We start from the raw sequence: 23,610 nt of genomic DNA, 5'->3' as shown, positions 1-23,610 counted from the left end.
CTGTTGAAGCCTGACCCCTGGACTGTTGAAGCCTGACCCTTGGACTGTTGAAGCCTGACCCCTGGACTGTTGAAGCCCGACCCCTGGACTGTTGAAGCCTGACCGCTGGACTGTTGAAGCCTGACCCCTGGACTGTTGAAGCCCGACCCCTGGACTGTTGAAGCCTGACCCCTGGACTGTTGAAGCCTGACCCCTGGACTGTTGAAGCCCGACCCCTGGACTGTTGAAGCCTGACCCCTGGACTGTTGAAGTCTGACCCTTGGACTGTTGAAGCCTGACCCCTGGACTGTTGAAGCCCGACCCCTGAACTGTTGAAGCCTGACCCCTGGACTGTTGAAACCTGACCCCTGGACTGTTGAAGTCTGACCCCTGGACCGTTGAAGCCTGACCCCTGGACTGTTGAAGCCTGACCCCTGGACTGTTGAAGCCTGACCCCTGGACTGTTGAAGCCCGACCCCTGGACTGTTGAAGCCTGACCCCTGGACTGTTGAAGCCTGACCCTTGGACTGTTGAAGCCTGACCCCTGGACTGTTGAAGCCCGACCCCTGGACTGTTGAAACCTGACCCCTGGACTGTGGAAGCCTGACCCCTGGACTGTTGAAGCCTGACCCCTGGACTGTTGAAGCCTGACCCCTGGACTGTTGAAGCCTGACCCCTGGACTATTGAAGCCCGACCCCTGAACTGTTGAAGCTTGACCCTTGGACTGTTGAAGCCTGACCCCTGGACTGTTGAAGCCTGACCCCTGGACTGTTGAAGCCTGACCCCTGGACTGTTGAAGCCTGACCCCTGGACTGTTGAAGTCTGACCCCTGGACCGTTGAAGCCTGACCCCTGGACCGTTGAAGCCTGACCCCTGGACCGTTGAAGCCTGACCCCTGGACTGTTGAAGCCCGACCCCTGGACTGTTGAAACCTGACCCCTGGACTGTTGAAGCCTGACCCTTGGACTGTTGAAGCCTGACCCCTGGACTGTTGAAGCCCGACCCCTGGACTGTTGAAACCTGACCCCTGGACTGTGGAAGCCTGACCCCTGGACTGTTGAAGCCTGACCCCTGGACTGTTGAAGCCTGACCCCTGGACTGTTGAAGCCTGACCCTTGGACTGTTGAAGCCTGACCCCTGGACTGTTGAAGCCCGACCCCTGGACTGTTGAAGCCTGACCGCTGGACTGTTGAAGCCTGACCCCTGGACTGTTGAAGCCCGACCCCTGGACTGTTGAAGCCTGACCCCTGGACTGTTGAAGCCTGACCCCTGGACTGTTGAAGCCCGACCCCTGGACTGTTGAAGCCTGACCCCTGGACTGTTGAAGTCTGACCCTTGGACTGTTGAAGCCTGACCCCTGGACTGTTGAAGCCCGACCCCTGAACTGTTGAAGCCTGACCCCTGGACTGTTGAAACCTGACCCCTGGACTGTTGAAGTCTGACCCCTGGACCGTTGAAGCCTGACCCCTGGACTGTTGAAGCCTGACCCCTGGACTGTTGAAGCCTGACCCCTGGACTGTTGAAGCCCGACCCCTGGACTGTTGAAGCCTGACCCCTGGACTGTTGAAGCCTGACCCTTGGACTGTTGAAGCCTGACCCCTGGACTGTTGAAGCCCGACCCCTGGACTGTTGAAACCTGACCCCTGGACTGTGGAAGCCTGACCCCTGGACTGTTGAAGCCTGACCCCTGGACTGTTGAAGCCTGACCCCTGGACTGTTGAAGCCCGACCCCTGGACTGTTGAAGCCTGACCCCTGGACTGTGGAAGCCTGACCCCTGGACTGTGGAAGCCTGACCCCTGGTTGACTCGGGTTACAGCAAACAGACCATTTATTTGGGGCAGCCTAATGACCACATTTTTAATATCATCATTTTCCATTGTTCTTTCTATTTCTCAAGCCTCATTTGGCTGCCAGTTCCTAAGACTAGAATCTAGGCCTCTTGAGTTTGTAATTAAAGTCCTGTTCAAATACTGGGTAGATAAAGAAATTGAAAGTACTTCATGTCAAAAAAACACTTTTATTAAAAATGTGCAAAAAATAACTAGACTAAGTCTAGTCTAGTTTATGGAAAACGTGTTTCAGTTTTTTTTAAATGGAAAATACATGCAGTGTGCAGCGGGGGTGTGGTAAGCTGGGGCGGTAAAATATCCAGCTCTTTGCAAGGATTGTCAGGAGAGTCCGGAGAGTTTTTCGGGCGGAGCCTTCATTAGGTATGGTCTTCCCTCTCCTTTACAGTCATTTTCTTGATCAGGTTTTGGGATCACTTTTGTTTTTTATTTTATCTTTTCAGCTGTTTTGTGTTCTTATGGTTCTTGTGTGTCTGTTGTGTTTGACCAGAGAGATTAAAAACATTGAAAAATGAACAACGGTTCGACCAATCAACCCAATGGCATCGGAAGAGTTACAGGTCGCATCCTTCAATGTGATTGGTCTACTAAACCCAATCCAACAAACACAATGTTAACAGAAATGACAAAAGAGACACATTTGAATGTCACCGAACATCAAAAACTAAATGCTGTTATAACAAATCTTACTATTCACCATAGAAAGGCAAACACCGAGTTGCAATATTGATTTCAAACCGAATGGCTTTGAACATAGTTTTGAATGTAAGGACAGAGAAGAACACGAACTGGTTTAAGGGAATATTACTGGAAAGGCGTTCACTCTTTTAAATGTGTCTGCTCCACCAGGGGGCGATATCTCTTTCTATGCTGATGTCATGGACCTGACCCTGAACCACTCTGAGGGAACCCTGACCTTAGTGGCGACACATTAGATGTGTCAAACTCAAGAGGCACTGGAAGAACGATAAATGAGGAGTTACGTTAAATAAATGAAGAATATCGGATTGATTGACATCTGGAAGGAAATAAACCCTAGGGCACGACACATTTTTCCACATACAATCTATTCTAGAATAGACTATTTCTTTATTCTCAATAAAGACAGATGTAAAATCACTGAAGCAGTTATAGGCACAATAGATTGAAGTGACCATGCTCCTGTCTACATTACTGTTGACCTGGAGGAAAGACTAAAAACACAGTTGGAGGTTCAATGCAGCTGCTTAATGACCCTTTAAGGAAAAAATGTCAAACAAAATTTAGACTTATCTGGAGGAAAATTATCAAATCAAATTTATTTATAGAGCACAATTTGTACAAAGCGCAATTCAAAGTGTTTTATAATGTTAAGACACATTTAAAAAAGTGAAATAAAAACACAATGTAGTTTATACAAATATAAAACAGTCTATGTCAAAATAGATACAAACAAATTCATGTGGTATTTAAAATATTAAAACCCAGGTAAAAGTATTTCAGTCATAAACAATACAGCTTTAGCTTAAACACGGCCGGGGGCGGAGCCTGTCTCACAACCTCGGGAAGGCTGTTCCAGACCTTTGCCCCATAGAACTGGATTCTCCATGTTTAGTCCTGACTCTGGCACCAGCAGGAGGCCGGTCCATGTTTAGTCCTGACTCTGGCACCAGCAGGAGGCCGCTCCATGTTTAGTCCTGACTCTGGCACCAGCAGGAGGCCGGTCCATGTTTAGTCCTGACTCTGGCACCAGCAGGAGGCCGCTCCATGTTTAGTCCTGACTCTGGCACCAGCAGGAGGCCGGTCCATGTTTAGTCCTGACTCAGGCACCAGCAGGAGGCCGGTCCATGTTTAGTCCTGACTCTGGCACCAGCAGGAGGCCGCTCCATGTTTAGTCCTGACTCTGGCACCAGCAGGAGGCCGGTCCATGTTTAGTCCTGACTCTGGCACCAGCAGGAGGCCGGTCCATGTTTAGTCCTGACTCTGGCACCAGCAGGAGGCCGCTCCATGTTTAGTCCTGACTCTGGCACCAGCAGGAGGCCGGTCCATGTTTAGTCCTGACTCTGGCACCAGCAGGAGGCCGGTCCATGTTTAGTCCTGACTCTGGCACCAGCAGGAGGCCGCTCCATGTTTAGTCCTGACTCTGGCACCAGCAGGAGGCCGCTCCATGTTTAGTCCTGACTCTGGCACCAGCAGGAGGCCGGTCCATGTTTAGTCCTGACTCTGGCACCAGCAGGAGGCCGGCCCATGTTTAGTCCTGACTCTGGCACCAGCAGGAGGCCGGTCCATGTTTAGTCCTGACTCTGGCACCAACAGGAGGCCGGTCCATGTTTAGTCCTGACTCTGGCACCAGCAGGAGGCCGGTCCATGTTTAGTCCTGACTCTGGCACCAGCAGGAGGCCGGCCCATGTTTAGTCCTGACTCTGGCACCAGCAGGAGGCCGGTCCATGTTTAGTCCTGACTCTGGCACCAGCAGGAGGCCGGTCCATGTTTAGTCCTGACTCTGGCACCAGCAGGAGGCCGGTCCATGTTTAGTCCTGACTCTGGCACCAGCAGGAGGCCGGTCCATATTTAGTCCTGACTCTGGCACCAGCAGGAGGCCGGTCCATGTTTAGTCCTGACTCTGGCACCAGCAGGAGGCCGGTCCATGTTTAGTTCTGACTCCGGCACCAGCAGGAGGCCGGTCCATGTTTAGTCCTGACTCTGGCACCAGCAGGAGGCCGGTCCATGTTTAGTTCTGACTCCGGCACCAGCAGGAGGCCGGTCCATGTTTAGTCCTGACTCTGGCACCAGCAGGAGGCCGGTCCCTGAGGTTCTCAGAGTCTGAGATGGTTCATATGGCACTAACATGTCTGAGATGTACTTTGGTGCTAGGCCATGGAGAGACTTGTCCACAAGCAGAGCTGCTTTAAAGTCTCTTCTCTGAGCCACAGGGGGCAGTGCAGAGACCTGAGAACAGGACTAATGTGATATATATTATACTGGGGAAACTTGTCCCTCCATCCTCTGGGATGCTTCTTGAGAGGAAAAATTATAGCCATGGCCTCGTAAAAAAAGAAAAAAAGGGAGAAAAAGCTACATTAAGTTGGATATAATTACATATTCATGTGCAATTACTGTCGTGATCACATGCAATGGTATTTATTTATTTATTTTATCTTTATTATTTTCCCTCCATCCCTTGTTGGGAAATGGGAGGTTTTGTCTATGGGAGTTTTTGTTTATAGGAGATCTTCTACTGAGAGTGTTTTTCAAACTTCCTATAAGTGATCTGTTCTTCTGGATCTACCTCTGTATCTACCTGCGTTGCAACAATGAAATTTCCCCATGTGGGACAATAAAGGAATATCTTATCTTATAATGTTGAAGGCAACTATGCAAAATAATACAACCAGAAGGAGGCAACTTCTTCTGGTGCAGCAGATGTGAAATGTTTTCCATTTGTCTTATTTCTTTTCATTTTCTTGCGAGGGATATTAGTATTGCAGTATCAATATACTGTCAAACCCCTCACCCACCTTCATACTGACCTCCTCCATCCGTGTCAGATCCGTTTGTCCTTTAGGGCCTATTTGAAACCCCTTTACACACATAGTTCTTGAAATGCCTTCACCTATAAGGTTAGACTTGTATTCAGTATCAGTATCGATACAAAAAATGGGGGTATTGTCGATCCCTGATAGACGTATGGAAATGGAGGGTATGTGAAGTGCATCTGATTAAGCTCATTCTTTCTCAAGGAAACATGTGTCAGAAAAGTCATCTTGTGGTACAATATGTTCAGACCCACCTCCCACCAGCAGGATGATGCCTCCCGTCATGGCCACTCTGGACTTGCGGATCTTGTCACTGCTTCCACATGTAGTGCACTTCATGCCCATACAGGCAACACCCAGGCCTGTGACAGACACGATGATGCCCACAATCATGAGCGCTCGGGTGGCCTGGAGAGAACCTGTGAACACACAAAAAATCAGAAGTCACACTAGAGAAGAGAGGAACCAAAGGAGGGCGGTTCATCAGGCGGACAGAAGCTGGAAAATGTGTGTCTTTCCTGGAAGAGAAAACCTGGAGACAGAGAGACACACAGAGCCCGGGGCCCCTTCTGTCAGGGGCCATATGTCACCCCCTCCTCATGTTCTAAACCCATCAATGAGCACATCCCCATTTGTCTCTGTACTGTGTCCACCTAGAATCAGTTCATGCCAAACATGAGCGTCGCTGTAGAAACGGTCACACCATAAACTCACTGCAGCACAATAGGGATTGATGATTAAAACGGAATATTCTCACCAATACCAGAGAAATATGTTCACAAATTGTGCTAATACAAAACATAAATAAGTCAAATAAGTCAATTTCATGGGAAGGCAACGCAAGTTTCTTTGTAGAGCACAATTTGTACAAAAAGTAATTCAAAGTGCTTTTCACAACAGAAACACTTTGAGCATTAGAATCCCAAATGCAGGATAAATACATACACAATCTTACTTTACTTTAGATGAAAAGAGTGCAGATTAAATTCCTTCAGTCATACGCACTTCGTACATTCTGTTAACCATTTAAAAGCATAGTTCATAGTAATGAACAAATAACTAATTGAGTTACTGCTTAAAAAAACATATTTATTCTTAATTTCACATAAATTTGTCCCCAAAACAGCAAAAGTTCAAACCGTTCTGTTTGTATATAAAGAATATATAAAGGACTAATTCACTTGTCACCAGACTGTAAACAGTTACAGTAGATATGAATTAATTAGCGTTTATCTCACATAACTTAAAAAGAGACATTTGGTTGTAAAACTTCATTTTGGATGGGACCAGTGATTCCTGGTGTTTTGAGCCGTGGCTCTGCACTTTGCATTTTGCGGCGTTGGCTCCATGTGACGGTCACTTTGGCCTTTGTGTCGCCGCAGACGGATCATTATAACATGGTCGCGGTCCTCGTGCTGTTTCCGCGGATGTATCAGCTGTTTCAAGGCGCAGCAGAGGAGAGTGTGACTGGGGGGTGAGTTGTTGTGTGGGGGAGCGTGGGGGTCCACGGTGGCGGGGCCAAGACGCGGGGGCTGAGGCGGGCGCAGCTAGTTGTGGTGGTTAGAGTGGCAGCGCGGGACACCGTGCTCTTTCACACAACAAAACTCTTCCAAGTCACTGGTGAGTTTAAAACACGCCGCTCTCGCTCTGCGGTGCCCCTGGTTGTGCTTCAGGTGCTGCAGGTCCGAACGGAACAAGCTCAGTGGGAAACAAGAGTTCCACAAGTCGTTCTGTGCGCGTGTTTTTAATTAAATTGTCACAACTTCAGCTAGGCTTTAGTTGTTTCTCCATTGGTCAATCCCCTTCAGTGCCACTCTAACCAATCAGGGCAGACTCTGCCACCCTCTCCTGCTCTCCACTAATTACTGATCACATTCCCCTGGCCTGCCCCACTTCAGTATATGGACCGCTCCATTTCCCTCTGTTCCCTGCCAGATTGTCTTGTGTGTTACCGTAGCTCCCAGCACCTGTCATCCTGATTCTGATCCTGCCTGTTCCTGTTTTAACCTGCCTTTTTGGACTTTGGACCATCTCTTTTGCCCCATTCTGGATTTGTCTGCCGCGTGTTCCAACCTTGTTTCCGTCTCTGCTGGTAATAAATACCCTAAACCTGAACTGTTTCCTGTGTCGTGCATTTGGGTTCTTGCCTGCCATTTTGTGACTCCTGACATAAATATGTAAATTAAAGGCGGTATGGACGATTTTTCGGCGATTTGAGAACGCAGGCGGAAGTGCGCATGTGCACTCCCCCGTGCGGACTGATACAACACACACGTGCGTTTGTTTATTAGCGCAACGGAGCACATCACATTTCTCGTCTCCCGTAGATTTCTGTCCACTTCTGTGTCAGCTCGAACTGTCTTTCTCCGTCTTCATTTTGTCCCGTACACTGAGGGGACTATATTATGATAAATCCATGTGCTTAGACACGCGGAAACGCGGGGACGAGCAACACGCGGCTACAGGTGAGCGGTAGGTGCGTTTAAGATTGATACGTGGCAGGACTAATCGGCAGTCCACGCCACGAGGAAATAAGACTTAGATTTGTGCCAAAAAATTGTCCCTTCACCTTTGAACGAATCATGTAGGCAATGAATTAATAATCAAAGCTTTTTTGTAATCAAATTACTCTATTTACCGAAGATTTTAACATTGTCAGTGAGGTCTGTCTCACATCTTCTCTCTTACTGAAGATATCTGGGATTATGGCTGCCTAGCTTGGTTGTGTCTGTCGGGCTGCGGACGATTCAGTTGATTTAATTATTTAAATATAGATTTACGGGGACCGTGCCTCTAGACTGGCATACCGGGGTGGTGGTCCCTCTGTTCAAGAAGGGGGACCGGAGGGTGTGTTCCAACTACAGAGGGATCACACTCCTCAGCCTCCCAGGTAAGGTCTATTCCAAGGTACTGGAGAGGAGAATCCGACCGATAGTCGAACCTCGGATTCAGGAGGAGCAGAGTGGTTTTCGTCCCGGTCGTGGAACACTGGACCAGCTCTATACCCTCCATCGGGTGCTCGAGGGTTCATGGGAATTTGCCCAACCGGTCCACATGTGCTTTGTGGATCTGGAGAGGGCTTTCGACCGTGTCCCTCGGGGTGTCCTTTGGGGGGTGCTCCGGGAGTAAGGGGTCCGGGGCCCTTTACTCAGGGCTGTCCGGTCCCTGTATGACCGGAGCAGGAGCTGTGTTCGCATTGCCGGCAGTAAGTCAGACCTGTTCCCAGTGCATGTTGGACTCCGCCAGGGCTGCCCTTTGTCACCGGTTCTGTTCATAATTTTTATGGACAGAATTTCTAGGCGCAGTCAGGGGTCGGAGAGTGTCCGGTTTGGGGACCACAGGATTCCATCTCTGCTGTTTGCAGACGATGTTGTCTTGATGGCTCCATCAAACCCGGACCTGCAACATGCACTGGGACGGTTTGCAGCCGAGTGTGAAGCGGCTGGGATGAGAATCAGCACCTCCAAATCCGAGGTCATAGTTCTCGACCGGAAAAAGGTGGCTTGCCCTCTTCAGATGGATGGGGAGTCCTTGCCCCAAGTGGAGGAGTTCAAGTATTTTGGGGTCTTGTTCACGAGTGAGGGAAGGATGGAGTGTGAGATTGACAGGTGGATCGGTGCAGCAGCTGCAGTGATGCAGTCGCTGCATCGACGGTTGTAGTAAAGAAGGAGCTGACCCGAAAGACAATGCTCTCGATTTACCGGTCGGTCTACGTTCTGACCTCACCTATGGTCATGAGCTTTGGGTAGTGACCGAAAGAACAAGATCGCGGATACAAGCGGTCGAAATGAGTTTCCTCCGCCGGGTGGCTGGGCGCTCCCTTAGAGATAAGGTGAGGAGCTCGGCCACACGGGGGGAGCCCAGCTGAGGTGGCTCGGGCATCTGTTCCGGAGCCTCCTGGGCGCCTCCCTCGGGAGGTGTTTCAGGCATGTCCCACTGGGAAGAGGCCCAGGGGAAGACCCAGGACACGCTGGAGAGACTATGTCTCTCAGCTGGCCTGGGAATGCCTCGGGATCCCCTCGGAGGAGTTAGAGGAAGTGTCTGGGGAGGAGGAAGTCTGGGAGTCCCTGCTCAGACTGCTGCCCCCACGACCCGGCCCCGGATAAAGCGGAAGAAGATGGATGGATGGATTACAAAAGCAGTAGAGGCAAAGATAGACACAGCACTGGCAGAAATGTGTAATTTGAAATCCAAGAATAGCAAACTGGACAACTAAGCCACAGCAGCAGACAAAAGGGAACAAGCGGTAGAAAATGGATTGATGGATGGATCTTTCCCTAGTTCTACATAAAATGAGGTTTTACATTTTCAACTTCTCTCTATAAATCTCTTTTTGAACCTGGAGCTGCTCGATTTCTGTTCGGCCCGGCAGCACTCCCTTTTCTGTGCCCTGACCCAATCATCATTTCTCCACGGCGCCTTCTGCTTATTTCTAACCATTTTAGCCTTTATAGGGGCGATGGTGTCCAGAACATTCAAAACACTTGATGTAACAGAGTTCAACAAATCATTTACATTAGAACATGAGACATTTTCAAAGTTTATCATTTCCATAAACAGTGCACATGTGCCATCATTTATGTGTCTCCTCTGAACAACTGCAGGACCAACCGGTGGTTTGGGAAAAACAGACATGTCAAAGAAGACACAGAAATGATCAGACAGAGCAGCATCGACCACAATGCCATTTGAAATATTTCCCCCTTTGTAATTATGAGATCTAGACTGTGCCCTCTGCTGTAGGTGGGGCCACTCTGCTGTGGGTGGAGCCACTCTGCTGTGGGTGGGGCCACTCTGCTGTGGGTGGAGCCACTCTGCTGTGGGTGGGGCCACTCTGCTGTGGGTGGGGCCACTCTGCTGTGGGTGGGGCCACTCTGCTGTGGGTGGGGCCTCTCACATGCTGAGTAAGACTGAAGGTTTCAAGGACAGCATCAAGCTCTTTAGCGTTTCTGCCACAAATATTATCAACATGCACATTGAAACCACCTGTAATGACCAAACCATCAAAGTCTGTGCATACGACTGAAACATCTCAGTAAAATCATCAATAAAACGTTGGCAGTGCTGGAGAGGCTTGTATAAAACAATGAAGAGAATGAGACTGTTTTAGCTCCATTTTAAAGGAGACATATTCAAATGATGAAAACACCCCAAAAGACAACCTGCGGGTAATTATTTAATCCGGGTGGAGCAGATTCTATTAGAACTAAATTTCCTGTGTTTTTGTCTAGCCATTTTAAGGCTAAAAACATAAAATCAAGATTATAAGAAGAATAAAATAGTTAATTAAGAGTTTCAGTGGGACTGGGCCTTATCTTTTCACAGGGAATATGAATCACATTATTCGGATTTTGTTTTTCCATCTGTGTGATGTGAAATAGCACTAGGGGGGGCTATTTTTACATAGGGCCCCGGGTATGATCTTTAATATGACAATAAGTCCCAGCAACGCTGAGACCCAGTGCATCCTCTCTATGGGAGATACCAGGTGAAAGGCGAGGGGGGATGGGTGGTGGGGCTTTTGTTGGTGTAGTCGGCTTGTGCGGGGAAGAGTTGATATAACTTGATATAACGATGACAGGGATGTTGTCGAGCCTGTCACAGATGGGTCCAAGGCCTTTGAAGATTGTTGTGGTGCTGTTGCTGATGAATCCTTCACTGGAGGCGGTGGAGGTGATTGTGGAGCGGCTGCTGATGAATCCTTTGGTGGAGGCTGTGGTTGTGGTCTCGGTCTCTCGCTGATGGAGCAGGAATTCTTCTCTCATTCCTCTCTTCTCTAACTATCTGCTCAGGACCCTGTCCAGGCCCAGTCCAATACCTCAGAGCGTGGAGCAGGTTCTCTGTCAGCACCCTCACTCCACCTCTGCACCCTCGCTCCACCTCTGCACCCTCGCTCCACCTCTGCACCCTCGCTCCACCTCTGCACCCTCGCTCCACCTCTGCACCCTCGCTCCTCCTCTGCACCCTCGCTCCTCCTCTGCACCCTCGCTCCACCGCTGCACCCTCGCTCCACCTCTGCACCCTCGCTCCTCCTCTGCACCCTCGCTCCACCTCTGCACCCTCACTCCACCTCTGCACCCTCACTCCACCTCTGCATATGTGGGGGCCATTTCTCTTAAACAGGTCCTCTTGTTTCCAGAATAGATAGAAGTTCTCAATGTAGTGCAGTCCTCTAGGTCAGGGGTCCCCAAGCTTTTTTGCACCAGGGACCGGAATAATGTAGGTTTTATTTTCACCGACCGGTGTGCCAGTTCATGTCGTGCTCAGGGTAACTTGCACGGAAGTGGGCGGGGCTTAGGCTTCCATTCGATTCAGCTCAGAAGACGAAATGTTCTCAAAAGACGCGTTTGTTCATTAATAAGTGTTTTATTCCAAAAGATGTGAATGTGAGTAACACAAGGGACAGTTCCACGTGTCCTCACTGTTCTTCTGAAGCTCAGCACGTATCAGTGGGGGCCCTGCACGTTTCTGTGCATGAGATGGTCCCATCAGGACTCAGGGAGAACAATGACACCTGCAGTGTGTTTCTAGTTTTGTCTTGTTGCCGTAGCAGCAGAAAAGCCGTTTCACACAGAGGATGTTGGAGATAGTAGTAAGGTTTTAGTGCTCTTGATGTCAGGGTTTTCTGGCTGGATTTTCATCCAGAATGTGCAGCTGATCCTCTTGTTGCACATGCTCCTCATCCTCTTGTTGCACATACTCCTCATCCTCTTGTTGCACATGCTCCTGATCCTCTTGTTGCACATGCTCCTCATCCTCTTGTTGCACATGCTCCTCATCCTCTTGTTGCACATGCTCCTGATCCTCTTGTTGCACATGCTCCTCATCCTCTTGTTGCACATGCTCCTCATCCTCTTGTTGCACATGCCCCTCATCCTCTTGTTGCACATGCTCCTCATCCTCTTGTTGCACATGCTCCTGATCCTCTTGTTGCACATGCTCCTCATCCTCTTGTTGCACATGCTCCTCATCCTCTTGTTGCACATGCCCCTCATCCTCTTGTTGCACATGCTCGATTCGCCCGGTTTAATGGGTCGTCGATCCATCACGTGCAGTTGGATCTTTTGCGCACGTGAAGCAGATCAAACTCTTGTAAAAGTAAAAACAGGTGTAATCAGGTGATCGCGTAAGAGTTGCAGAATTCTGGCCCAGGAGACTTGTCCTCCAAAACCCTCGTCTGCTCCTCGTCTGCTCCTCGTCTGCTCCTCGTCTGCTCCTCGTCTGCTCCTCACTTGGGCTTTTCCCCTTTGCAAAAACGTTCTCCAAAGACTTTAGTTTTTTACTCATTTTCGTTGACTTGTGGTTCTACTTTTGGGCAGCGCGTTTGATGCGACGCATCCGCGATGGCGTGTCATGTATAATACATGTATAATACATGTATTATACATGTATTATACATGTATAATACATGTATTATACATGTATAATACAGTATCAGTGATGTTCTCACGCAGGACAAGAGCAGAGATATAATATACTTCCATTATATTTAATGGATTCCATTGGCAATTTCCTATAAGGCTTTTCATGATATATCCACAGGGTTAGGGTTCTCATCAGTGTCATGAGTGACAGGCGAGAGTTACTTCGGAGAAGATGCTGTCACTGAGAGATTATTTCCATTCCAGATTATTTTTTTGTGCGGCCCGGTAGCAAACGCATTGCGGACCGGTACCGGTGGTTGGGGATCCCTGCTCTAGGTGCACACTATTTGGACAGCCATGTGTTCAGCTGAAGCAGCTAAACTTGTTTATCTTCCTGTCGATGTTTAGAAGAGGTCCACTTATGAATGTTTTGAGTCTCTTTTCTAAACTTCAGTCTGTTCTCGCCGCATGTCGACTGCACCACGAGCACAATCAGCTGTTTAAGTCCTCGATGTTTGGCCAAAACATTAGGAAGGAGTGACGTTATCTCAGAAACAATGGTGCTGGGAAAACAATCCGTGTTGATCTTTCTATGCGTCACATGCCGTATTGCAGAATCTCCACTCAGGACAGACGTATCCGTGACCTTGTCATTTGACACAGATTCTCTCTGTCTGCTGCCTTTTTGGCCAAGTCATGTATTACATTTTAACTTTGTTCATTTATTTTCAGTCTCTGAAAGTGGTAAAAATCTGTAAGCTGTATTTTAGATGACTTTATGCTATCTTTGTATAAGGGATGTCCCGTTCCGATAACATAATCGGAAATCAGGCCTGATTACGTTGTTTCAGACTTGATCAAAATCGGATGTTGTATCCCGATCAGTGATCAGATATAAATTTTACTCTTATTAGTTTGATCAGCGCTATACATTTCAGGCTGATTATTAGACATGAATACATCAGTAGAAGTCTCTCACTTTTATTTGTATTTATTTATGAACATAGCATTTACATTGGACGAACCAGATGCAATGTTTTAAGTGTATGTATCAGAATATGCTCATTTTCAACACCTGTCCATTGGGCCAATTTAGAGTTAAGTGACCTAAGTGCAATAACAACAGTGTGACCTAAGTGCAATAACAACATTGTGACCCAAGTGCAATAACAACAGTGTGACCTAAGAACAATAACAACAGTGTGACCTAAGTGCAATAACAACAGTGCAATAACAACAGTGTGACCTAAGTGCAATAACAACAGTGCAATAGCAACAGTGTGACCCAAGTGCAATAACAACAGTGTGACCTAAGTGCAATAGCAGTGCAATAGCAACAGTGTGACCCAAGTGCAATAACAACAGTGTGACCTAAGTGCAATAACAACAGTGTGACCTAGGAACAATAACAACAGTGTGACCTAAGTGCAATAACAACAGTGTGACCTAAGTGCAATAACAACAGTGCAATAACAACAGTGTGACCTAAGTGCAATAACAACAGTGTGACCTAAGTGCAATAACAACAGTGTGACCTAAGTGCAATAACAACAGTGCAATAGCAACAGTGTGACCCAAGTGCAATAACAACAGTGTGACCTAAGAGCAATAACAACAGTGTGACCTAAGTGTAATAACAACAGTGCAATAACAACAGTGTGACCTAAGTGCAATAACAACAGTGTGACCTAAGTGCAATAACAACAGTGTGACCCAAGTGCAATAACAACAGTGACCTAAGTGCAATAACAACAGTGCAATAGCAACAGTGTGACCCAAGTGCAATAACAACAGTGTGACCTAAGTGCAATAACAACAGTGTGACCTAAGTGTAATAACAACAGTGTGACCCAAGTGCAATAACAACAGTGTGACCCAAGTGCAATAACAACAGTGTGACCTAAGAGCAATAACAACAGTGTGACCCAAGTGCAATAACAACAGTGTGACCTAAGAACAATAACAACAGTGTGACCTAAGTGCAATAACAACAGTGTGACCTAAGTGCAATAACAACAGTGTGACCTAAGAGCAATAACAACAGTGTGACCTAAGTGCAATAACAACAGTGTGACCCAAGTGCAATAACAACAATGTGACCCAAGTGCAATAACAACAGTGTGACCCAAGTGCAATAACAACAGTGTGACCTAAGAACAATAACAACAGTGTGACCTAAGTGCAATAACAACAGTGCAATAACAACAGTGTGACCTAAGTGCAATAACAACAGTGTAATAGCAAAAGTGTGACCCAAGTGCAATAACAACAGTGTGACCTAAGTGCAATAACAGTGCAATAGCAACAGTGTGACCCAAGTGCAATAACAACAGTGTGACCTAAGTGCAATAACAACAGTGCAATAACAAAAGTGTGACCTAAGTGCAATAACAACAGTGCAATAGCAACAGTGTGACCCAAGTGCAATAACAACAGTGTGACCTAAGTGCAATAACAGTGCAATAGCAACAGTGTGACCCAAGTGCAATAACAACAGTGTGACCTAAGTGCAATAACAACAGTGCAATAACAAAAGTGTGACCTAAGTGCAATAACAGTGAGATGTGCGTTGTAATATGGCTCTGTGCAGTGGTCCACCCAGAGAGATCATGTGATGTTGGTCTGGTCCGGGAATTGAACCCAACGCCTTTGCCACCGTGCACCTCCGTATAATGCATGAATAGAACACAACATTTTCCCGTTGTAAAGCGCAGGGGCTTTACAGCAGTAAACTCAAGTTTTGGGAAAGCAAGCCCAAAGTTAGCACCTGTGACCGGTGGTAAATTCACAAGATAAAGTCATTTTCATGGAGCATTTTTTTTGTGTACGGCCGTGGCTATATTGACACGCCGCCCGGGGTTCAGCACCTGCACGGGGCTGAACAACTGTCAGCTCCGCTGAGTGAGTGACAAAATGATAGAACTTCAGATCAACAAAGGGTCTACTACCGCCTTAATAAAACTAATGTTAATTATACAATAGACTTATATATTTATGACCGCGCCGCGGCTCTGTAGCCACGGCCGATTGAGACAACTGACCCTGCTACTTTCTGGTTACAGACTGTTTCTGAGAGTTTCTCATTAAAGGTCCAGGAGCCTATAAGAAAAGTAAAAGAAAATAATTAAAAGAGAAAAGGTCAGAGAAAAGAAGATTTCTCCCCCTAAAAAGCCACTTGTTTTCTGAAGATTTGGACTTTTTTTCTGGAAAAGTCGGCCTTCATTTTGTTTGGGCTGGGACCTCCTTATTTTAAGAACAAAGATGAGAGAATGTTAAGTCAATGCTCTGTTTACACATTTTAGTTTTTATAAGTTATTTAAGAGAACAATTAGTTATTCCACTTTGAACTTTTTTAATCATTTTAATTATTTTTGTTTTCTTTAATCTCAAATAAAGGCCTTGAATTTATTTGCCTGGGACGACTTTTATTTATGGTAAAAGAGATAGTTATGCACCCAGTTCATTTCCTGCAGTGGAAATGAACAATAAGTATTATTGAAACCAGATGAAAATGTCGACACGAGCTGGACTTCGGTTCGGACCTTCAACTTGAACGAAATTGAATAACTGGACCTGAGTGACTTTTAATTGAATACCCCTGACTTATAGGAAGTTTAAAAAACACTCTTAATAGAAGAACTCTTATGAACAAAAACTCTTATAAACAAAAACTTCTATAGACAGAACCTCTCATTTCTTAATAAGGAATGGAGGGGAAAATAAAGATAAAATAAAACAGCGTAAGACAAAATAATACTAATAATGATGGTAAAATAAACACTCTTATTTACATCAGTTATATGCACATGAATGCGACGGTATTGCACATTAGTTCAGTATTGCACATGTTCAGGGCAGTGTTTGTTATAAAGTCTGACAACAGCAGAAGGAAAGACTGTGAAACGTCTCCTTCACACAGCGAGGGTGGATCAGTCACTGAAGCTGAGTGTCCTGCAGGGGGCGACACTCATGGTCCAGCATAGATGTGAGTTTAGCCAGGACCCTTCTGTCCCCCACCTCCTGCACAGAGTCCAGAGGACAGTCCAGGACGGAGCTTTGTCCAGCTTCTTCCTCTCCCTCTGTGATGCTGCTGCTCCAGCAGACCACACCTACAGGAGCTGATGCACCACAGAGTCAGAGAAGGTCTTCAGGCCATCTCCTTGGTCTTCCCCGCGTTGATGAGCAGGTGATTCCGCTGACACCAGTCCACAAAGTCCTGCTCCAGTCCTCTGTCCTCCGCATCATCGTCGTCCGTGATGAGTCCGATGATGGCAGAGTGGTCAGAGAACTTCTGCAGGACACAGCTATCCGTGTCGTGTCTGAGGTCTGCAGTGTAGAGGGTGAAGAGAAAGGGCGCGAGGACAGTACCCCCACACTGCAGGTCCCTCACACTGCAGGTCCCTCACACTGCAGGTCCCTCACACTGCAGGTCCCCCACACGGCAGGTCCCTCACACTGCAGGTCCGAGTGTCAGACACACAGTCCCGGGCTCTCACAAACCGGGGTCGGTCTGTGAGGTAGTCCAGGATCCACTCTGCAGGTCATACTCTACACCAGCCGTCTCCAGCTTGTCCCTCAGGAGCTGATGGTGTTGAAGGCGCTGAAAAGATCAAAGAACAGGATCCTCACAGAGCTGCCAGGCTTCTCCAGGTGAGAAAGAGAGCGGTGCAGCAGGAGATGACGGCGTCCTCCACTCCGATGCCAGGCCGGTATACAGACTGCAGCGGGTCCATGGCTGAGCTCACGGTGGAGCGGAGGTGGTCCAGGACCAGCCGCTCCAGTGTCTTCATCAGGTGGGACGTGAGAGCCACCGGCCTGAAGCTGTTGAGGTCTTTGGGGCACGGTGTCTTGGGCACAGGTACCAGACAGGAGGTCTTCAGACCTGTGGTACCACCCTCAGCTTCAGGCTCATGTTGAAGACATGCTCCACAACTCCACACAGTTCATCTGCAGGACTTAAGGAGCCTGGGGCTGATGCCTCAGGTCCTGCTGCCTTCCTCACTTTAATCCTCTTCAGCTCTCTCCTCACCTGTGCTATTGTGACAGTCAGTGGATGTCAGGGGGTGTGATGGGGGGATGGGTGAGTCCAGGTGAAGTGGGGAGCTGATGGGCCGAGGCAAAGGTGTGAGGAGGACCGGGTGTGGGCCATTGTCCAGCTGGGTGGGTGTTTATAAAAGATCAGGAAATGAGTATTTAGCTCATTCACCCACTGTAGATCTCCCTCTGTCTGGGCAGGGGGGACTCCCTGAATGTTCTGCTGCTGCAGCAGATCCTCCATCTTCCTCTTGTAGCTTCCGCCTGCCGGACAGTCCTGCTCAGCTACTTTTGCACAGTCCAGTATCTCTGTGCAGCTCTGTAGAGAGTGAGAGGGTCTTTGTTCTGTGTCAAATATCCTTGATGAGAATAGGAACAGGCTCAAATCAGATGTTGGTTTTCATCAAGAAAAACATAAATTGTATTATTTAATCCAGAAGAGAATTAAGAGTGCAGTTCTGAAAAGCACATTATGGCCTCATTTTATGACACTGTTGCACTTTAACTTAATACGCACATTGTTTATTTGTTTACATGGCTGCTGGGTATTTTAAGTTGAGCTGCTATTTTTATTTAATTCAAATTTTGCACTAGTATTTCTTATTCAAGCTACATCAAAGAAAGGTTTCACTGTTAAAGTGTTAAGAAATAAAATAAAAACTGGGGACAACCTGTTTATGTTGCATTTGTGCATTTTTTTAATGTGTTACAAAAGTATCGGGTTGGGACTCAGTATTGGCAGATAATCCAAAGCAGTTGACTCTGAATCGGATTGGGGCAAAAAAAACCTGATCGAGGCTTTGTATCGAGTTTGTTCCAAGACACATCCTGGTCTTTCTGGTCTTTAGACAGCTTTGGGAACGACACAGAGTCACTTCAGTTTAGGTTGAAGTAGCGTTTTCTCTTGTAAAAAATGTGGACTTCTTACCACTGGATGACACTGGAATTGTATCTTGAGTCCTTTTTCAGATTCCAAAACAAATATCTGTGTTTTCAGCTCATTGATTTCATGTTGATATTTCCGACAGCGTTCACAAGTCTGTTTCCCTTCTTCTCCCGGACATGTTGCTGGCTCGTCAGATATGTTTTTAAAACTGTAAAAATGGTCTTAAAATCCTTGGTCAAAAACTGATTAAAAAGCTAAATAAATAAGGGAAGCAGCGATAGCAAGCTGGAGCGAGCAAATTTAATTGAAACTGAAAATGAATGGTCACTTTACAAGACTTTTTAAAAAAATTGTTCTAGTTCATTTCGGTTGGGTAAAACAGATTACTCTAAACATGACTTGACATAAAACAAAATCACCCAAAAAGGTGTAGGCTGAAGCCAGAGCCTGCTGCTACACCAACAAAAGCCCCACCACCTATCCTTTTCACCTGACATAGATAGGATGCCTTGGGTCTCAGCGTTGCCGGGACTTAGAAGATAAAGCCCAGTCCCACTGAAACTAGTCTGAAACTTGCTGTGCTAAACGTCAGATCCTTATGTAACAAATCACTCTTAATTAATAATTTAATTTCTTATAATCTTGATTTTATGTTTTGAACTGAAACATGGCCTGACAAAAAACACAGGAAATGTAGTTCTGATAGAATCTGGTCCACCTAACTTTAAGTTTCAATCTGAAACAAGAGAAAACAAATGAGGGGGCGGAGTCTGTGCTGTCTTTAGAGATTAAATATAACCCACAGGTTGTCCTTTGGGGTGTTTTCATCATTTGAATATGTCTCCTTTAAAATGGAGCTAAAACAGCCATCCATTCTCTTCATTGTTTTATACAAGCCTCTCCGGCACTGCCAACGTTTTATTGGTTTTATTGATTTTACTGAGATGTTTCAGTCGTATGCACAGACTTTGATGGTTTGGTCATTACAGGTGATTTCAATGTGAATGTTGAAAATATTTGTGACAGAAACGCTAAAGAGCTTGATGCTGTCCTTGAAACCTTCAGTCTTACTTAGCACTTTAGTGGCCCCACCCACAGCAGAGTGCCCCCCCCCCCACAGCAGAGTGGCCCCACCCACAGCATAGTGGCCCCACCCACAGCAGAGTGGCCCCACCCACAGCTAGTGTTTTGAATGTTCTGGACACCATCGCCCCTATGAAGGCTAAAATGGTTAAAAATAAGCAGAAGTTGCCATGGAGAAATGATGATTGGGTCAGGACACAGAAAAGGGAGTGCCGCAGGGCCGAACGGAAATGGCGCAAGTCAAAGCTCCAGGTTCAAAAAGAGATTTACAAAGAGAAGCTGAACATGTACAACCTCATTTTATGGAGAACTAGGGAAAGATATTTCTCTGAAATAATTGGAAGCTGCAGTAACAACTCATGTGTCCTGTTGCCACAGTAACAGATGAACAAACCCTCCAGCTCAGCTGCCGTTAGAACTCATTTCCACATCCAAGTGTAATGAGTTTGCATTATTCTTTAATGACAAAGTTCAGGTGAATTGTCTTGTGTATGAATTGTGCTCGACAAATAAACTTTCTTTGCCTTGTTTCTCTCCACCATCTTTTTTTCTCCCTCTCTTTCTCTCTTTTTTGTTTCCCGTGTGTGTGTCCCGTGTGTGTGTCCTGTGTGTGTGTCCCGTGTGTGTCCTGTGTCTGTGTCCTGTGTGTGTCCCATGTGTGTGTCCCGTGTGTGTCCGGTGTGTGTGTCCGGTGTGTGTGTCCGGTGTGTGTGTCCTGTGTGTGTATCCGGTGTGTGTGTCCTGTGTGTGTATCCGGTGTGTGTGTCCGGTGTGTGTGTCCGGTGTGTGTGTCCTGTGTGTGTGTCCTGTGTGTGTGTCCCGTGTGTGTGTGTCCGGTGTGTGTGTCCCGTGTGTGTCCTGTGTGTGTGTCCCGTGCGTGTGTCCTGTGTGTGTCCCGTGTGTGTCCTGTGTGTGTGTCCCGTGTGTGTGTGTCCGGTGTGTGTGTCCCGTGTGTGTCCTGTGTGTGTGTCCCGTGCGTGTGTCCTGTGTGTGTGTCCTGTGTGTGTGTCCCGTGTGTGTGTGTCCGGTGTGTGTGTCCCGTGTGTGTCCTGTGTGTGTGTCCCGTGCGTGTGTCCTGTGTGTGTGTCCGGTGTGTGTCCGGTGTGTGTGTCCGGTGTGTGTGTCCGGTGTGTGTGTGTCCTGTGTGTGTGTCCCGTGTGTGTGTGTCCTGTGTGTGTGTCCCGTGTGTGTGTGTCCCGTGTGTGTGTGTCCTGTGTGTGTGTCCCGTGTGTGTGTGTCCCGTGTGTGTGTGTCCTGTGTGTGTGTCCCGTGTGTGTGTGTCCTGTGTGTGTGTCCCGTGTGTGTGTGTCCTGTGTGTGTGTCCCGTGTGTGTGTGTCCCGTGTGTGTGTCCTGTGTGTGTGTCATATTGTGGAGACAGCAGGTTGTGTACTCTCCACCAGCAAAGTTACAAAGCGCCACAGCCATTACAGCAATTCAATCTATTTTATGTACAAAAAGTAATTCAGCACAAATAAGTGTTTCTTTTTTTTTCTTTTCTCTTTCCACAAAACAATAAATCAAACATGTAGAGGACTAAGTTACTTATAGACTATAAGCCTCACAATAATGCTATAGATTTGATTATTTAAAATACAGATTTAGTAGATACATCCTGTATGATTATTAGTACTGCCTCATATTCTAGGATATGAGGGTAAAACTAACATAATATCCTGTCATGTTTCTTTATGCTTTGAATTAATTGATTAAACAAAAGGTGATTTAGTAGCTAAAACGTTTGCTCAAATAAGAGTAATATTCCCAGCCCATATTCCCTCTTTTTCCCGACACTTCTGGCCCAGCAGGAACTCCGCTGGTTTAAATGTAGTTAATGATTGTTACTCATTGACTGAGGTTCACTCTTTAACCACACCTTTATTTACCCAGAAGCCCTATTTATACAGACCTATCCCAACATCTCTGGTTATCTCTGCTGGGGGGGCGGGGTCTCAACCCAGCATTCATCATTGATGTCATCATCACTATTCTCAAGAAATATTCTCTCATATTCCACTGTTATGGAGTGGTCCTTTCTAGTGAAATGTAGAACATGGGAAAAGTTTCGTTGTTAAAATATGCTCTAAAGTTTTGTGTAAAATCTAATATTCATGTGACCGACAAGTCAACAAAGCACCGATTCCCTGGGCGGCCCGAAAACGGCTTTTTAGTCAGTGTAGAACTTACGCTGTACGGCGGCGCCCATTCGGGCTTCCGGGATAAGGTGAATAAAAACAAAGAGTAAAGTAGAAGTAGAGAAGAAGTACATAGTACTCATCCAAAAACTCAAGTAAAAGTAAACAAGTTCAAAAAGTAGACTACACATTTTTAAAACTCTCAGATGATGTGAAGTAAAAAGTATCCATTGTAACAATATTTACTAATATATATATATATATATATATATATATATATATATATATATATATATATATATATATATATATATATATACTTAAGCACGGCACTTTTACCTTTGTCCCTAGTCACTTGTAAACCAACTACTACACGCTTGACTTTTGATGAAATGTACTCACTGTCGAGCTGCAGAATGGAGTCGTAGATCTTACACTGCAGCTGACCCGTGCTCTGGAAGGCGCAGGACATCCAAAGCCCCTGGTACATGGCCACGGCAGTGATGATGTTGTCCCCGATGTACGCAGACATCTTCCACTGCGGCAAAATAGTCCCGACGATCAGACCCACGATCCCGACCAGTGACATGAAGAAGCCCAGCAGCTGGATCCCGGAGTTAGCCATTGTTTTAGTCAAGTTTCCCTTCCAAAAAGTGCTTGTGAGGTGAGGTGTGTAATGAGAGCGCAGAGAGGAGCAGTGCATGGAGCAGACAGAGAGAGACTGGTGCAGCGCACTTGTTGCAGAGAGATGCCACCGTCAGCCCCCTCACCCGCCCCTTTCTGACAGTGCCCCCCCCCATCCTCTCACTGACTTGAAAAGACAATGAAACCCCCCTCCTTTTGTTCACTTGGTTCAGTGGTGTATTCACTGCTCCAGCTGAACTGTCCACTGTGGACTCATTCACACAGCACTGCTTTTGAACGGAACACTTGACAGGATTAAACAGGTGTTTGACTGTTATTATCACCAGCAAAATAAGAGCGAGTAAGAAGAGCAGAGGCACCGGGTTAGAGCAAGTTGAAGTCAGTTTCCCCCAAACTGACGGGTCTCTCTAGTTCTGAGCCCATACTGTGCACACAAAGTGCCGTTGGCATATTTTCAAAAAAAGGGCTCTTTCTCGTGCTCCCGCGTTTGTAAGTCAGGATCCCGAGAGAGTGCACGTGCACACGCATCATGAGCTAACGCAGCAGAGCGTCTGGAGCGTCTGATCTGAAGAGTGGTTCATGTGAATCCTTTTATTTAGACTACATACGTTAACATACGTGACATACATCACTGTGGCGTGTTTATATCCAACTGTTGGAACTCTGTTTGTTAAAATGAAATAAAACATAAAGAGCCAAACATTGTGCGTAATTTTCCCATTGTATCCAAATGGGTCTCCAAAGCGCACAGAGTTGGTACCAGTTTAAACCTGGTTTGGCCCTGATTTGTTTCTGGGTTAGTCCTGGTACACACCTCACTGTGAAACAAAATGTGTTTGTATAGGGTCAAAGACAGGCAGCAGTATTTGCCTGTAGAATGCTGACAATTTGCATTAAGCTTACAGCGGACAAAAGAACTGCTTCTTACCGTATGCATGTGTACAGTATCTTACCATTAAAATGTTATTTTTTACCACCCGCTACTGTACATTAGCGGCTTCTACTAATAAAGACTATTGTTCTTTTCCCTCATAAACAGTAGCTTAGAAATTAAAAATATATATTAAAAATGCAAATCCAAGCAACAATTGTACAATACATATTACAACAATCAAAGTATTA

General features: G+C 46.5%; 1 protein-coding gene across 1 annotated transcript in view; it reads right to left on the bottom strand.

Moving 5' to 3' along the window:
* cldn7a (claudin 7a) overlaps window positions 1-22,538 on the bottom strand; it is a 35,036-nt gene extending 12,498 nt beyond the window's left edge. Inside the window, exons 1-2 of the mRNA XM_072459124.1 lie at window positions 22,246-22,538; window positions 5,598-5,762 (exon numbers count right to left, since the gene is read on the bottom strand). Of these exons, the coding sequence (XP_072315225.1) occupies window positions 5,598-5,762; window positions 22,246-22,468 (388 nt within the window). The 5' untranslated portion in view covers window positions 22,469-22,538. The remainder of the gene's footprint in view (window positions 1-5,597; window positions 5,763-22,245) is intronic.
* Between the last annotated feature and the right edge of the window lie 1,072 nt (window positions 22,539-23,610).

The sequence above is a fragment of the Eucyclogobius newberryi genome, unplaced genomic scaffold (genome assembly GCF_026437365.1).
Source record: "Eucyclogobius newberryi isolate DKJ021-1_F unplaced genomic scaffold, fEucNew1.0.hap1 SCAF_22, whole genome shotgun sequence".
Taxonomy (NCBI): domain Eukaryota; kingdom Metazoa; phylum Chordata; class Actinopteri; order Gobiiformes; family Gobiidae; genus Eucyclogobius; species Eucyclogobius newberryi.
Note: the sequence above shows the minus strand (reverse complement) of the source record. Positions and strands in the feature narration are given on the sequence as shown.